The sequence below is a fragment of the Micropterus dolomieu genome, linkage group LG06 (assembly GCF_021292245.1).
Source record: "Micropterus dolomieu isolate WLL.071019.BEF.003 ecotype Adirondacks linkage group LG06, ASM2129224v1, whole genome shotgun sequence".
NCBI classification, from domain to species: domain Eukaryota; kingdom Metazoa; phylum Chordata; class Actinopteri; order Centrarchiformes; family Centrarchidae; genus Micropterus; species Micropterus dolomieu.
Genome location: NC_060155.1, coordinates 720,935 through 738,749, shown reverse-complemented (window position 1 = coordinate 738,749; position 17,815 = coordinate 720,935). Strand labels below are relative to the sequence as shown.

Here is a 17,815-nt window from a genome sequence, read left to right as displayed (position 1 = left end):
TAACTGACAGCGTACACAAACATTTTTGTAACTTTCCTTTATTAGAAAATTATCTTATTAGGATCCCCACCAGCATCGGCTTTTCTGATCGACGGTATGTTCAAAAAAATATATATAAATGAAAATGAACAGCAGTACCACAGGGCTGTGTTTCCCACAGATTGACTGTGGTGAGGGTGTACAGGTGCTGGTCATATAATTAGAATATGATCAAAAAGTAGATTTATTTCAGTAATTTCATTCAAAAAGTGAAACTTGTATGTCCAAAAGACGACCATTGACACCTTGCACAAGGAGGGCAAGACACAAAAGGTCATTGCTAAAGAGGCTGGCTGTTCTGTTCAGAGCTCTGTGTCCAAGCACATTAATAGAGACGCAAAGGGAAGGAAAAGATGTGGTAGGAAAAAAAAGTGTACAAGCAATAGGGATAACCGCACCCTGGAGAGGATTGTGAAACAAAACCCATTCAAAAATGTGGGGGAGATTCACAAAGAGTGGACTGCAGCTGGAGTCAGTGCTTCAAAAACCACCACGCACAGACGTATGCAAGACATGGGTTTCAGCTGTCGCATTCCTTGTGTCAAGCCACTCTTGAACAAGACACAGCGTCAGAAGCGTCTCGCCTGGGCTAAAGACAAAAAGGACTGGACTGCTGCTGAGTGGTCCAAAGTTATGTTCTCTGATGAAAGTAAATTTTGCATTTCCTTTGGAAATCAAGGTCCCAGAGTCTGGAGGAAGAGAGGAGAGGGACAGAATCCACGTTGCTTGAAGTCCAGTGTGTCCAGTGTTTCCACAGTCAGTGATGGTTTGGGGTGCCATGTCATCTGCTGGTGTTGGTCCACTGTGTTTTCTGAGGTCCAAGGTCAACGCAGACGTCTACCAGGAAGTTTTAGAGCACTTCATGCCTCCTGCTGCTGACCAACTTTATGGAGATGCAGATTTCATTTTCCAACAGGACTTGGCACCTGCACATAGTGCTAAAGCTACCAGTACCTGGTTTAAGGACCTTGGTATCCCTGTTCTTAATTGGCCAGCAAACTCGCCTGACGTTAACCCTATAGAAAATCTATGGGGTATTGTGAAGAGGAAGATGCGATACACCAGACACAACAATGCAGAAGAGCTGAAGGCCAGTATAAGAGCAACCTGGGCTCTCATAACACCTGAGCAGTGCCACAGACTGATGGACTCCATGCCACACCGCATGGCTGCAGTAATTCAGGCAAAAGGAGCCCCAAATAAGTATTGAGTGCTGTGCTCGTACTTTTCATGTTCATACTTTTCAGTTGGCCAACATTTCTAAAAATTCTTATTTTGTATTGGTCTTAATATTCTAATTTTCAGAGATACAGAATTTGGGATTTTCATTAGTTGTCAGTTTTAATCATCACAATTAAATGAAATAAACACTTGAAATATATCTGTCTGTGTGTCATGAATAATATAATATCCAAGTTTCACTTTTTCAATGAAATTACTGAAATAAATCAACTTTTTGATGATATTCTAATTATATGACCAGCACCTGTATTTGTAATTTAAATGAAAATATTTGAAAGAATACGTTACCCTATTTTTATTAGCCAGGTATTATCACATCATTTTATCTACACCTAATTTTCCACCTTACTTCAGTGTTTACTTACCTAAACCTGTCAGTCTGCTCAGTTTACTTTATTTCAGTTTGTAAAGACAACTCGCATTTTGAATTTCTTCAGCCGCAATTCCGTTTCCACAGTAGCAGGTGAGCAACATGTGGAGGAGGATTTTTGTTAGTTACCAATCAAGACCCACATGTGCAACTCTTCTAACGTCATACAAGATGGCGTCTCTTTCTGTGGGTTTCTCTGCAGGTGGAAATTGTTGTGTCCCAAAGTTTTGAAGAACTTTTACTCCTACGACATGTTTTAGCATGCGTTCGGCTCTGAAATGTTCAAAGTGAAGCAGCATGAATCCGTTGGTGAACTATAAGGGAACCATTCCGGGCATAGGTTTTCCCACAGTGTTCACACCAGTACGGTTTTTGTCCAGTGTGAACATAACGGTGAAAATTTAGATGGCTTGATGAAGTGAAAGCTTTCCCACATTGGTCACAGCTGTACGGTTTCTCTCCACTGTGAACACGTTGGTGGATTTTTAGGTCACCTGACGTAGTGAAAGCTTTCCCACATAAGTCACAGCTGTAGGGTTTCACTCCAGTGTGAACACGTTGGTGGGTTTTTAAGGCACCTGACGTAGTGAAAGCTTTCCCACACTGGTCACAGCTGTACGGTTTCTCTCCAGTGTGAACACGAAGGTGGATCTTTAGATAGCTTGATGTAGCGAAATCTTTCCCACATTGGTCACAGCTGTACTGTTTCTCTCCATCGTGAACATGTTGGAGGTGTCTTTTAAGGCCACCAGATCTAGCGAAAGCTTTCCCACACTGGCCACAGCTGTACGGTTTCTCTCCAGTGTGAACACTTCTGTGGTTTTCTAAATGAAATGATTGAGCAAAAGCTTTCCCACATTGTTCACAGCTGTACGGTTTCTCTCCAGTGTGAATACGTAGGTGGATTTTTAGGTCACCTGATGTAGTGAAAGCTTTCCCACACTGTTCACAGCTGTATGGTTTCTCTCCAGTGTGAACACGCCCGTGGACTGTAAGTTCACCTGATCTAGTGAAAGTTTTCCCACACTGGTCACAGCTGTATGGTTTCTCTCCAGTGTGAACTCTCTGATGAATCTTTAAAGATCCAGATGTTGAAAAGTACTTGTCACAGTGCTGACAGTGGTGACGTTTGAGTCCCTCTCTTCCTCTCTGTTTCTATATCAAAAGACAGACATACAGAGAGAAAGACAGTAAGTGAGTCTATCCTGGCCTAAAAACCTCCAGTAGAGGTGTTATGTTAAACACAATACATTCTCCAGGTGCTCCAAGCTCCCAGTCCGGGCTATGTCAGCCATGACCACTAGGCTAACTGAGCTAATTATATAACAGCAGCTAGTTAGCCACTGTTACTTTAGCAACAAGTAACACTTTCTGTTCATCAGTAAATCACAGAGAGTTGAGGCAGAGCAGACGGGGGACACATGGAACTTTAATGTTAATTTTATGATGCCCAACAGTTAGCGTTGGCCTTTGTAGGAAGCAGAGGACGCAGACAGCGAGGTAGCTGACATATCAGCCGTCAACTGCGTGTGTAGCCACTAAAACAAAAACTGATAGTATCGTGCTACAGTACAATTTCTCTGAACAGGCAGATCTTTTTTGTTTTTATGGTCATAACTATTAATACATTTATGTGATATCACTGTAGTATACAAATTCCGATAGCCTAAGTTGTCCTGAAAAGTATATAACTTCATTATGCACTACAGGATTCAAGTTATACAAGCATTATTACACAAGAACAGGCGAAAAAATTAAGGTTGGCGGTCCAGTCTTGTGTCTGACACACTGTCAGGTCTTCTTATGGCTGTATACATAGTTTTTGACAGTTACACTTGTATGTGTGTCTTAGCGAATTTAGTGGTGCATATGGGACGTTGCTCTGGGACGCATCACTTGGGGACGTTCGCTTGGTGAGGGGGTGTATGAGGCTCGGAGGGAAGAATTACAGAAAACTCGCTACAAAAAACTAGACCCCACCAAGTATTCCCATAGCTCTCAGTAGTTACGACTTCATGAGCTTCTTTAATGATAAAATTCAAACTATTAGAAACAAAATTCACCAAGACCTGCCCTCAACTGGCACCGACTTATCTCCAAACTCCGGAACCTTTGAAACGGCTGTAAAACCAGATATGTTTATACTGCTTTGCTTCCCTCAATCTTTACCAACTAACTTCAATAATTTCTTCATCTAAACCATCAACCTGCCTCTTAGACCCCATCCCGACTAGGCTGCTTAAAGAACTTTTACCCTTAGTCAGCACTTCTATACTAGATATGATCAATCTATCTTTATCAACAGGCTATATACCACAGTACTTTAAAGTAGCTGTAATTAAACCTCTTCTGAAAAAGCCCACACTTGATCCAGATGTTTTAGCCAACTATAGACCTATATCTAACCTTCCATTTCTCTCTAAGGTTCTGGAGAAAGCAGTTGCTAAACAGCTGTGTGACTTTCTACAGAGCAATAGTTTATTTGAGGATTTTCAGTCTATTACAGAGACTGGAACAATTCATGGCATTAAAGGAACCGCTCTAAGCTGGTTTAAGTCCCATTTATCAGTTCGATTTCAGTTTGTACATGTTAACGATGAGTCCTCCATGCGCGCAAAAGTTAGTCATGGAGTTCCTCAAGGATCTGTCCTCGGACCAATCCTCTTCACTTTATATATGCTTCCTTTAGGCAATATTATCAGGAAACACTCCATAAACTTTCATTGTTATGCAGATGATACTCAGTTATATCTATCGACCAAGCCAGATGAAACTCATCAGTTAGCTAAACTTCAAATGTGCCTTCAGGATGTTAAAACCTGGATGACCTGTAATTTTCTAATATTAAACATGGATAAAACTGAAGTTATTGTTCAGGGGCCCAAGCCCCTCTGTGGCGCATTATCTAAAGATATAGTTTCCCTGGATGGCATCGCCCTGGCCTCCAGCACCACTGTGAGGAATCTTGGAGTTATCTTTGATCAGGACATGTCGTTTAAGTCTCACATTAAGCAAATTTCAAGGACCGCCTTTTTTCACCTACGTAATATTACAAAAATCAGGAACATCCGGTCTAAAAATGATGCAGAAAAACTAGTCCATGCATTTGTTACTTCTAGGCTGGATTACTGCAATTCCTTATTATCAGGCTGCTCGAAAAAGTCCATTAAGACTCTTCAGCTGATTCAGAATGCTGCAGCACGTGTTCTGACAGGAACCAGGAAAAGAGATCATATTTCTCCTGTTTTAGCTACTCTGCATTGGCTTCCAGTAAAATCCAGAATAGAATTTAAAATCATTCTTCTTACCTACAAAGCTCTTAATGGTCAGGCACCATCTTATCTTAAAGAGCTCATAGTACCTTACTACCCCACCAGAGCACTGCGCTCCCAGAATGCAGGGTTACTTGTGGTTCCTAGAGTCTCCAAAAGTAGACTAGGAGCCAGAGCGTTCAGCTATCAAGCTCCTCTCCTGTGGAACCAGGTTCCAGTTTGGGTTCAGGAGGCAGACACCATCTCCACATTTAAGAGTAGGCTTAAGACTTTCCTCTTTGATAAAGCTTATAGTTAGGGCTGGCTCAGGTGAGTCCTGAACCATCCCTTAGTTATGCTGCTATAGGCCTAGACTGCCGGGGGATTTCCCATGATGCACTTAGCTCCTCTCTCCTCTACTTTCTCTCCCTCTGTATGCAACCTCATCCCAATTTTGCATGTTACTAACTCGACTTCTCCCTCTTCCGGTAGTCTTGTGCTTTCTCGTCCCTCTCCTCTCTCCTCCTATCACTTCCTGCAGGTTTTCTGGCTCTGGAGCTGTGGAGTCTGGATCTGTGGCTGCGGGTCACCTGCTGCCCCCGTGTTTAGGGCCCCCCCAGACAGGGAGCATTTTGGATCTCTGTGGGGATGACTTCCAGTAGGTGGGGGCTGTGACGCTCTCGAGTCTGGTGTGGGGGACAGAGAGCAGGCCCTTGTACCTTGTATGATGTTAGCTAGCGCTAACAGCCTTCACTTTTCCAGCAGTGGAAAGACTTCTATTAACACACACTGATCTACGCTACACGTTTATATTCGCTCTCTCTCTCTCTCTCTCTCTCGGCTTCACACACAGGATAAGCAGGAAGCTGCCAAGCATCGAGTGTCACCATGCTCGCACAATTAAACTGAGTTAAAATCATTATTTGCCCATTGATATTAATGATTGTGTGACATTTAAGCAGGATGGTTACTCATACCGCAGCTGTGGTGTGCCAAATACACAACACTGCTGGTCTCTGTTGTGTGCTCGCCACAAACAGCCCGGGCGCTTCACATCCGGGAGCTCCGCCTTTTGCATTCTGTCAACATTAGATTATCAATTAACATTTAAATAATCGATTTTTAGACATTTGTTAATTGATTCATAATCTTGCACGTCCGCATCACGATGAATCTAAAATTTATTATTTCTCACACCCCTACAGCTGTAGCCTATTTAACTTAAGTTAAAATTATAGGCATAATATAGGCATACATAACTTTACCTGATAGGCCTAGTTTTGCGGGGATGCTCTGCCATGTGAATTCCCTCCTGTTGATGTCCTGATAACCATTTAGATTCTGGAAACTCACAAACAGCGAGGATCAGTCTCTCTTCCAATGATTTGTGCTGCACGTCGCATACAAAAAGTTCAAGACAATTCAACTTCGACAGAAGGCGCGTATGCGTGAGGCGAGCACTTCACCTCACTCAAACAGGGACACTTGCTACTAAACTGTTGCTCCCTGATAAAAGAAAAATGTTTCTGCTGATACCTGTTCAGAAAACTGGAGTCTGATGGTAACTTGTTTTAGGCTTGGATTTAATATTGATTACATTAATGTTTAAGTTGAGATTTACAAGAAATATTTTATTGCTACTGTGTAAAGGGAATACTGCTGGTAAAAAGCACATTATTTGTTTATGGCTTACAAACCACGTATGGCACTTTTGTGTATATAGCAGTACATTTAAATTAAAAGTGCACAATACACTACTTTAGAATTCATTCTTCAATGTTGCGCGTAACAATGCAATTAAAAATTTTCATTTCGCTCCACAAACTCCTGTCCCTGGCCCCGTACGCCCCAGCGCCCCACTTGTTTTGTAGTATGACCGGTGTGACAGTTTAACTGGTGGCTAAATTAATTGGTGATAGTCCCAGATGTGTTGCAGGCGTGGCTTCAGGATACACCGACTGCAAACCAGGAAATACGTTCCAATAACTTTATCTACTTAATGTGTAGATGTACCTAATATAGTTTTTAGGCTTCATCATTAGCTGCACGATGATTCCTAGGGACCTCCCCCACCTGACAGTTCAAAGCGAGGACTTTGAGCGTGACCATGGAGGTCACTGTGTCGCTGTTCAAAACACTGCAAAACATAAATAAACCGTCCAAATGTTCATGTTGTCTGTCTGATTTGTGCCACGGTCGGTTTACATGCGCTGTTACTTACATAAGGGAAACAGGCTGAGGTGTTTGATGCTCACATGGCACGCAGCTGTTAGCTGTGACAGAGCGTCCAGATTAACCTGTGATGCAGCTTCGTACCATCGATCACGTTATATATTCCGCTATCTTTGCCATCGTTACCAACATTGTCTTGCCAGTCAACATTTGTATCATGCATCATTATTTATCTGACGTCGAGTTGACCTGAGAACAGTTTGTCATACAACCTGTAAGTGAAACAGTCTGGATGTTTAGGCTAAGTTACACTCCTCCTGAACGCAGCGTGGAGTCAGCTGTGACGACGGTACTGTATGCTCAAGTTAACTTGTGATACAACAGCTTTATCCACCGTCGGTCATGTCCCATATCACTCACTCCTTAAGCAAACACCCAGGTTGGAAGCAGGGTTGTAGAAACTACTATCAGCTGAAAACAACCTCTCCTCTCTGCAACCTCTGGACAAATAAACACCTGTAGTCAGTCGGATTCTGCTCTGACAACTACGCCGTTTACTCGCGGGAGGAACTCGGAGTTAACTGCTTTTATTAAATTAGCTTTTTACTTTAGTTTTTGGGATTTCAACATTGATTCATCTTCACTGGAGCTTCTCAGCAGCTAGCTTCCGTACACATCTGGTTCCAGTGTTGTTGTCAGCGTCGTTAGCTCTGTCGGACTACGACTTGATATTTATATAAAAACCGGACAAAACTAAACACTACTTGGAGAAAAGAAAGCGAGGAGGTTGAACTACCTGGTAGGGGTGGTGGTGGGGGATCGATACAGCATAGTATTGTGATATTTGCCATGGCAATACTGTATCGATACACGGACGCCAAGTATCGGTATTTTAGTATATAAATTGCAGATGGGAGTTTTAACTTTATGGTACTAGAATAATAAAATCTATTGCTTTTTTAGTCCACTAGAAAACTAACAGGACCATATAGAGGACTGAAAAAGTGATATGAACAAACAGAGGAATGTATCTTTTTAGATAAACAGATGTTGACAAAGTTTGACTTTAGGGACCTAATTGGAAGTTGGAAAAAGGTAATAAATTGCAATATATCTCAATATATTTTAAATTGCAATAACATTGAATTGCAACATAAATATTGTAATAATATCATATTGTGGGGCCTCTGGTGATTCCCACCCCTACTACCTGGTGAGATCAGAAAACATGTGTCTGTAACTGTATTCCAGCTATCATTGTACTTTACTGTGACCAGGAAACTGAACAAACGTAACCTGTTGACCTCAGGTGAAGATACCAACGATGGTCGTTCAGTCTTGGCCTCAGGTGAAGATACCAACGATGGTCGTTCAGTCTTGGCCACAGGTAGTCTTAACGACTGTAACGACTGTCGTCACAGCAACAAGGAACACTAACGAACCAGCGGTATCGATGACCCAGGCCAACGACCCCACTGAGGTTAAATAGCTGAGTTTCCCTGCCAGTCAGTCAGAACTGAAGAAGTCCTTTGGATGAGGGACGAAACGTCTTCCAGTAGCTTCAACCAAGTCCAGTTGCCCTTCATTTTAACCTTCGTTGGATAACGTGAGTCAAGTTTCCCTTAACTGCCGAACCGGAAGTAAACTTCAGCTCCAGTCTTAGCTAGCTAGCTAGCATGCTAACACCCAGGCAGCAGGCTACAGGCTACAAGAGACCTCCTCCTCCTCCTCCTCCTCCTCTCCGGTTCCGACCGTCACATTAAGTGTGGGTTCTGTAGAGATACGGGGTTCTGATGGCTCCACTGTTGAATCCTGCTACATTACATCTTGTTTACAGTCAATATGAAGCTACGTGTCGGAACCAGGCCGAGCTAACGCCACGTTAGCTTCTTGTTAGCTGCTAGCTGTGTTCATGAACACTGACCTGAACATCGGTGCTATCAGAGCTCGAGCCTGCTGTTTGTCCTCCGGGGACGTTGTTGCTCCGGGGCTCCGGGTCCTGGTTGTCCTCCTCCATCCCGCTCTTGGTCCTGGTCTCTGAGATCCAGCAGGTCTCCTCTGGGACTGTCGGAGCTCTTCAGATTCAGGAGCGCTGCGGGACCTCGTGGAGCTCCGTGTTCACAAACTCACCGACTCTGGATCAGTTTTGAGAAGCATGAATATTCTTCTTCTTCTGTTCTGTTCTTCTTCTTCTCTTAGTGCATTGCTGCCTCCCACTGGTGATAAAGTCTTCATTAAAGCTCCCCCTGACCTATATTTTCCAATATAGGCCCGTGGTTTTTAGGAAGTGAACTAGTTCTAATGCTCTTTCTGTTTGATTAGGACCATCACCCATCACAGTTTTTACAGATAATAGATCAACTCCCAGAACCTTTAGGCCAATGAGTAACAATCTCCTTTCCTCAGCATATCTCAGACAGAACATGCTTGACAGACTCCTGTGCTCCACAGACTTGGCACTTGCCGTCCCTGTGCTTTCCCACCAAGAAACGGCCCACTTGCCAATCCACAATGACCCAGTCTTAATCGGGCCAACCTAATCTGATCCAGCCGAGGCAAGATAATTGTGTTCCCAGGTTTGACTGATGGTTTTACGTCATTGAACTTTCTCCCGCTGGTGTCTTTACTCCACTGGTGTTGCCATTGTTGTGTCAGTCTTTCCTTAATGGTGCTACGGTACTCAAATCCGTCAAATGGTACCTCTAGATCCATCTGTATAAATATCTATGTAGCTATTCCATAATTTCCTAAGATGCTCCTGTACATAATGTGCAACATTTCCTACACTTCCTTCCTTTATTAAATTTTAATAGATATGTCTACATCAGGCAATATTCTCTGAGGAGAAAAACTGTAAATACAACCTCCAATGTATAGACGGCTTTCTGTGCCTAACCAAACTGCAGCCGCTTCACATCATCAACAAAGCCGCTGGCGCTTTACTTTCCATTTGGGTCACACAATTTGGTGTCACAGCTGAAAAACGTTGGTTACAGCGCTCCCATGTGGCAGAGTGGGGCCATATTTCCTCCATGTGTGATGACTGAGGAGAGAGTGAAGTCTGATGTGTCTTTATCACTCCATGGTAAATGAAGAAATGTCAACAACAACAAGTCAAACAGAACAACAACAGGAGTTTGGTCCTTCAGCTTTAAACCTGTGTTTTTATTTCATCTTCCCGTCGACCGGGACGCTTTTGTCCAGTCTGGTTTGACTGTTTTTTTTACAGCTTTTTAGCCAACTTCATTTCAATCATCACCACAAGTTTTACTTCTTTTTTGTCAGTAGACCTCATTTACATAAAATTACAGCTCGTGTTTGAGTAGAATCAGCAGAAATCAGTTATTCTAGATTATCACAGGCTGGTACATGTCAAATATTAGCCAGGATATTTACTCTTTTATTCACTAAACACAGAGAGCAAAACATTTTATTAACAAACAACAGGCAACATTTATTTAGAAAACTGAATATTATTCATTCAACTTTTCTGTTTGTGTTTCATGTAATCTATTAATATTGATTGTTGTCAAAGTAATTAATACAGTTTCATGTGATCTGATTTAAAGTGACATCATGAGCTTTTGCTCTGAGGAAGAAGAAATGTGGTTTAAACCCTTTTTATTTGGTTATTGTTTCATTATTGTACTAATGAAAAGTTGGACTGACTTCAGTGTTTAATGACATGCTGTAAATCTCTGTCAGCTGTTTGTGTCACTGACATTAAAATGTTTTCTTGCTTTTACTTCCTGTATTTCTGTCCCCCGTTACTGTAGCTGCTGCTTTTCAGTCTGTCGGGTGGACGTGGAGGAGGGGGTGGAGTCTGTCCTGCTGCCCTTCAAGACCACAGCTCACCTCCCTGAGGACATCGGAGTGGAGCCGCTAAAGACGGTCCACGTGTATCAGAACGGCTCTCATTATTCTGACCAACAGGACCAGTTTTACAGAGACCACAAAGAGATGAAGGAAGACCTGCTGAGAACTGGAGACCTCAGTCTGACCCTGAAATCCCCCACAGATGGAGAAAGAGGACGATACTGGGTCTACGTCTCCAGCAGAAACATCAGTAGAGAGAAAATAGTTGATCTCAGGGTCAAAGGTCAATGAGGTCAGAGCTCTCTGTGTTTGTCTCTGTCTGACTGTCCTCTGTCTTTGATCATTGATCCGATCTGACTCTGGGTCAGAGGGAAAATGGAGGTGAAGCAGAAGATGGAGGACGGATGAAGACAGGAGGACACTTTGTCAGCTTCTTCTTGATTCTTACTCCTACTGACTCACACCCAGTCTACACGCTCACTATTGATTGCCCTATCTTGCATTTTACTGTGATATACAACTTGTGTAAAATATTTTTTTGTTTGTTTTAATGAGGTCTTTATAATCATAGACCCATTGCAAAGTTATTGTTCTCCCCCTCTAATCAATGTGTTCTGGTCAGCTCTTTCGGTCAGGACATTCTTTTAGAGTGGTGGCACAAGTATTCACTTTATTTAGACCACTTTATTGAAGGTATTACTACCACACTGTGAAAATACTGCAGGGCAGGCAAAAGCCCTGCATTCAAAACCTTACTTGAGTAAAATAGTATTAGTAACATTTACAATATTCCGGCTGCATAACGTCTATGTCGCATTAATGTGTGTTTTGCATGTTACTGCTGTAGATGTTTATGGTGGAGCTCATTTTAACTCCTTAGTGGAGTGAAAGGTAACTAACTCTTTGCCTCTGAGATGCAGTGGAGTTGTATAAAGTTGCTAAATATACTGAGTTATAAGCCTACAGTACTTTTAGTAGTAAATGTGCTTTGTTACATTGCACCACTGCACTGCAAATGGTGGGTGAACTGAGTCAAGATTAGTAGGCTGTGAGTGTGTAGGCCTATACTGCATGGCAGTTTGATTGAGGCTTTCTCTGTAAGAAAAATAGTTGTGCTATGTCCCTGCCTTGACAAACCTGCAATTCACTCAAGGATAACCATGCCAAGCATTTATCACCACACTTCAATTCAATTTGTGTTTTTCTTATAGAGCAGGTCTAGACTGTACTCTTTGTGATAATATTTCCAGAGAACCAACAATTCACACCATGAGCAAGCACTAGGTGACAGAGGCAAGGATAACTTCCTTTTAAGAGGCCAAAACCTCGAGCAGAACTACGGCTCAGGGTGGTGGGTGGGGCCATCTGCCTCGACCAGATTAATGAAGCTGATCTCATGTTAAATTGACTTATGGAAAGTTACAGGCTCTTTCATGAAGTCTTTTCCCTCAGCTATCACTGCTTTTCTGCCCATTGTTTTGCCCTATCCGCTCTGGCACCCTCAACACACACTGGCAGCTGACCCGATATGCCCATATGCCTTTCACACGTAGGTTATGTGCTTTTTGCCACTGTAGGCTACTGTGGCCAAGGCCTACTTTCCAAGTATACCCTATCCATCGTCAACCGCTTATCCTGTTTACAGGGTCGCGGCGGGGCTGGAGCCAATCCAGGCGGGGTACACATAGACAAACAACCAGTCACACTCACACCTAAGGACAATTTCAATGTTATCAATTAACCTAGCCTGCATGTATTTGGATGGTGGGAGAAAGCCAGAGCACCCAGAGAGAACCTACACAGACACGGGGAGAACATGCAGACTCCACAAAGTAAGGCCTGGAGCGACCAAGGTTCGAACTCACGACCTTCTTGCTGTGAGGCAACAGTGCAAATACTTAGAGTAGTGTGCATTTTTGTCCAGCAGGTGGCGCGTACTTTATGTGAGTCAGGGGCACCAGAGCACCTCAGAGAGTAGAACCGCAGGAGACGAGACAGCAAAAATTTCTCTATCTATCTGATATTTCTATATTTATATACAACAAGATGGCGCCACAGACGGCCACCTCATTTTTTGTTAAGTAACGCTGTTTTCTGACGTCCCTCTCTGGTAAAAGTTACCAGAGAGGAGCTCTTAAACATTGGACTTTCTACTGCTCATACTATTCCACCGCTCTTTATTGACCCTGGAACTTTCCCGGAGACACTAATTGGAGGAGCAGCAGCTCTGTTTGGGATCCTTCGGAAACTTCGGAACTAACTCGGACTTCTGCAGATCTGCTGCCCTCTGTTTCACCGAATCCTGGTTTACCGAGTGCATCCCGGACAGCGCACTTCACCTACCGGGATTTAATCTCACGGATCGCGAAAGGGAGCTCACGGGAAAAACAAGGGGAGGCGGTCTCTGTTTCTTTATAAACGAAGGTTGGTGCACAGATGTCACAGTGGTGAAGAAATCATACAGCCCTCACCTAGAGACATTATTTATAAACTGTAAACCGTTTTATTCACCGCGGGAGTTTTCCTCGTTTGTTCTGGTCGCTGTTTACATTCCACCTCAGGCCTGTGTTAGTACACCTGGCCGACTAGATAATTAACGTGGAGAAAAAACACCAAGACTCCCTGCTCATTGTTCTTGGGGACTTTAACAAAGCAAATCTCAGCCACGAACTTCCAAAATACAGACAGCATATTAAGTGTCCTACCAGGGACACTAACACACTGGACCACTGCTGCACAACATTAAAGGACACCTGTCGCTCTGTTCCCCGTGCAGCCTTGGGACTCTCTGATCACTCAACTCAACTTTATTTATAGAGCACTTTCAACACCACAAGTGGAACCAGAGTGCTGTACAGAAGGTATCAGAAAATAAAAACAGACAAAAAACACAGCAAACATAACATACACAAGTTACAGAGCATTATCAAATGCTAAAGAAAACAAGCACTCTGAAAAGTACTCAATGAAGGACAAGTTTTTACAGACAGAGGAAGGTCATTCCAGAGCCAGGAGCAGCAACAGAGAAAGCCTGATCACCTTTACATTTTAAGTGAGATCGCGGAACCATGAGAAGCAATTGATCATTTGAGCGCAGAGATCTACTGGATTGACAGCAGATGATTAAATCAGTAACATACTCCGGTGCTAGGCCATGCAGAGACTTAAAAACATACAACAACGGCTTTGTATTGAATTCTCAATCGTATGGGTAACCAATGTAATTTAACACCAGAGTAATGTGCTCTCTCTTCTTAGTGCCCGTTTGGCAGCTGAGTTCTGAATGAGCTGCAAACGGGAGAGAGAAGACTGACTCACACCCAGGTACAGCACATTACAATAATCCAAACGGGATGACACAAAGGCATGAACAACCTTCTCCATATCCTCAAAAGAGAGGATAGATTTCAATTTAGATATTGATCTAAGATGGAAGAAACTATTCTTAACGACCGCATTGATTTGCCGGTCAAATTTAAGCTCAGTCAAAAATTACACCAAGGTTCCTCACGCTAGATTTTTTTTCCCAGAAAACAACTTTAGGCAGTCATCCACACATCCCTTATGTCCAAATAAAATCATCGAGTTCTTATCCTCATTTAATTGGAGAAAGTTACTCGCAAGCCAACACTTAATGTTGGCCAAACATGCATGAAGAGACTGAATGGCACATTTATGCCCATGTTTCAATGGTAAGTAAATTTGAGAATCATCCGCATACAAATGATACTGAATCCCAAATTTCTCAAAAATCGGAGCATATAAAGGGAAAATAAAATTGGTCCCCTGTGGAACCCCACACACAAGAGGGGTAACAGAAGAAAAATAATCCCCTAAACTGACTGAAAGAGTCCTATCCTTCAAATAGGAAGAGAACCATTTCAGGGCTAAGCCCTGAATACCAACCTGATCCCTAAGACACGCAATGAGAATGATATGATCAAGTGTATCAAATGCCGCTGTAAGATCTAACAAAAGCAAAACACGGTTTCCAAAAACAACACCTCGTAGGATATCATTAGAGACCCTCAGAAGAGCAGATTCTGTACTATGACCAGCTCTAAAACCTGACTGGAATCTATCAGAAATCTTATTCCTCATTAAGATGTGCATTTACAATTCTTTCCAATATTTTAGAAATAAGGTCATTTTGAGATCAGACAAAAACTACTCATGTCAGAGGTGTCTAAATCGTTTTTTTTTTTTTTTTTTTTAAAAAGGGGCTGAATAACCGCATGCTTAACTAACCAGAACACCACCAGACAAGCTAATATTCATAATAGACAGAATACTTGGGCCAATTGAATCAAGTACCTTCTTAAACAGAGAAGGGAGCACATTGTAACACCCCCAATCTAGTTCCCAATTGACCAACCAGTGTATAAACTAAGTGGGCAACAATAAGACACGCTGTACAAAATATAACCTCCAAATTTATTTTTATAAAATGGACATGCAAAGGGTTAAAACCAGACTGAGGCTAAGATAGTTAAAGAGTTGAAATGGGGGAAACCATTAGTTAAACGGAAGTGCAGTTCATTGTAGCTGGGTGTGCTCAACTTCGTCTTCCTGCGTGGGCGAAGCCAAACACAACAGGAACGGGTCTGCTGTTGGTCACAGGCTGGTCGGTTGTAGCCTCACTGCTTGGGCCTCTGGTAACTCTACTAAGTAGCGGTGGCTCTACACTGGCAGCTCCCCAGACCACGACCCAGCCGTGTACCACACTCTTGCAAAGAGTCAGCAGCCTCAGCACACCCGCACACAGGAGACAAACAGAAGACTCAACAAATTCAATTTATAAACCATCCCATACAGACACTACCACCAGCCCACATAACAAGAGCTACCCCTAGGGAAGAAGACAGTCAAAATCACTCTACCTGCACACAGGAGACGAACAGAAGACAGCAAAGAGCCTAGTGTGTGGCTGGTTAAATAGTTTGCAGATGAGGTCATGCCCAAGCACACCTGTCTGCCATTAGTCCATACCCATGCAATCAACCCAAGTGCAAAACCACACCCACCAAATGCACACTCACAAGTGCTCACCCCTCACACTACCACTCCACTCAAAATTGGCTGATACAGGTCTACCCCGTTACAACATCACCAGGAGACCACGGTTAGTACTGTTCAACCAGGGCTGTGATGTGACTTTTTTTTCCCCCTGACTTTGACAGGAGCCATAACATCTAAAATCTCTAAACAAGAAGAGTTAAACTGACCAACTCTTCTAAACCCATACAGGGAGATCGATCGGTCAATGAAAAGGTATTAAAAGCAGCTGAAAAACTACTAGCTGAACATGGATTGAGTATGCGAGATGAAACCGAGGCAGAAACAATATTACCCAGTGCACCACAAGGAAAGTTAGAATTAAAAATAACAGTCTTATGATCAGAAAAAACAGTATCAACAATCTTCACGCTATCAACAGAGAAAACCAGAGACAATACAATGTCAAGCGTATGACCACGATCACAAGTTGGAACGGAAACGCATTGTAAAAAATCAAATGACGATAATAAAAATTCTTTGACCAGGAGCTTTGAAGGGCAGCACACATGTATATTAAAATCCCCCAAAATTAAAATATTGTCAAAAGTAGGGACAATACCAGATAAAAATTCAGAAAACTCCTGTATAAAATCCCCATGAAAATTTGGGGGTCTAAGATTTCAGCGTAATTAACTGAGATTCAAAAGTGCAAAAGGACGCAGAAGGTAAAAGTCTACACTTAAACTTGTCTTTAAAAACAACTGCAAGACCCCCGCCACGGCCAATAGACCTAGGGGTACTAAAAAAACCGCTACCAGGAGGAGAAAGTTCATAGAGAGAAGTCATTTCCAGCATTAAGCCAAGTCTCAGTAACAAATAAAAAATCAATTTCATGAGAAAGAAAAAGATTGTTCATATTAAAGGTCTTATTTGCCAGAGATCAAGTTAATCAACGCCATTGTCACTGGAGTGGGAGTGGTATAGGCAGAGGATTGCAGAGAGGAATCATAAAATGTTACCGGACTCCTGTTACGTAAAGAGCGAAGATTCCGATGATGAACTCCTTGATCTGCGAATGTCGCCTAACGTAAACCATCCGCGAAGACTGAGGCAGCAGCCCTGAGTCTGCTGTGGAATCAGGTTTCTGGGATCCACTATATCCCAGGACCTGAAGTGGGACCCCAACACTGACACCATCATCAAGAAGGCCCAGCAGAGGATGTACTTCCTGCGTCAGCTCAGGAGGCTCAACCTGCCTAAGGAGCAGCTGATCCAGTTCTACACAGCCATCATCCAGTCTGTCCTCTGCACCTCCATCACTGCCTGGTTTGGATCTGCCACCAAAAAGGACAGGAGCAGACTACAACGGACAGTCAGGACTGCAGAAAAGATCATCACTGCAGATCCATCTCACCCCGGACACAACCTGTTCCAGCTCCTCCCCTCTGGTAGGCGCTACAGAGCACTGTACGCCAAAACCAACAGACACAGAAGCAGTTTCTTCCTACAAGCCATCACTCTGATGAACAGTTGATTTCAGACTCAGTGTCAGGAACAATTCCTGTGCAATAACCCAGTAACTCTGTCTCTAATCAGCCACCTGTTTACTGGTTTCCACTTATTATTTATTTATTCACCATTCTCTATTTCAGTGCTGTTCATACTATGTCATATATACTGTATACCAATACACCTACCTCAGGTCATAGGTCTTATTTATTTTTTCCAGCATCCTTTGCACTATGCTCCATCACACAGTGTACATGTGTACATGTATGCATGTATGTGTACCTGTATATCATATCCACCTTCAACATGCACATAATGACAATAGTTTACTCTTGCATCCTTTGCACTCTGATCACTGCACTATTTGTCAATATGTCTATATTGTTTTGTTCATAGTGTGTATATTAGTGTTGTCTAT

General features: G+C 42.7%; 2 protein-coding genes and 1 long non-coding RNA gene across 6 annotated transcripts in view; 2 read left to right on the top strand and 1 right to left on the bottom strand.

Moving 5' to 3' along the window:
• Positions 1–17,815, top strand: part of fam110b (family with sequence similarity 110 member B) — a 51,615-nt gene that overhangs the window by 6,301 nt on the left and 27,499 nt on the right. The gene's annotated exons all lie outside the window — the stretch shown is intronic.
• Positions 1,512–9,259, bottom strand: LOC123972338 (gastrula zinc finger protein XlCGF17.1-like). 3 transcript variants are annotated; one of them, XM_046051791.1, is made up of 2 exons: positions 8,999–9,211; positions 1,512–2,806 (listed from the first exon to the last, which is right to left on the bottom strand). In XM_046051791.1, exons 1-2 carry the CDS (start codon positions 9,089–9,091, stop codon positions 1,934–1,936), a joined length of 966 nt encoding a protein of 321 aa, XP_045907747.1. In that variant the 5' UTR covers positions 9,092–9,211; the 3' UTR covers positions 1,512–1,933. The 3 variants fall into 3 exon arrangements, 1 of the variants encoding a protein (XP_045907747.1); XR_006825398.1 differs by lacking the exon at positions 1,512–2,806 and adding an exon at positions 8,623–8,900 and having other exon boundaries at positions 8,999–9,259; XR_006825399.1 differs by lacking the exon at positions 1,512–2,806 and adding an exon at positions 8,794–8,846 and having other exon boundaries at positions 8,999–9,259.
• On the top strand, positions 8,661–11,455 carry LOC123972339. Its single transcript, XR_006825400.1, has 2 exons — positions 8,661–10,214; positions 10,865–11,455. It is a non-coding gene; the product is annotated as an uncharacterized LOC123972339 (long non-coding RNA).

What these genes read in the sequence shown, in the direction of transcription:
- LOC123972338 (XM_046051791.1), bottom strand. Translation starts at nt 9,091, where the DNA reads ATGGAGGAGGACAACCAGGACCCGGAGCCCCGGAGCAACAACGTCCCC. An exon ending in CTGATAGCACCGATGTTCAG is followed by an intron (nt 2,807 to 8,998) that starts GTCAGTGTTCAT and finishes CTTTTGATATAG; the next exon opens with AAACAGAGAGGAAGAGAGGG.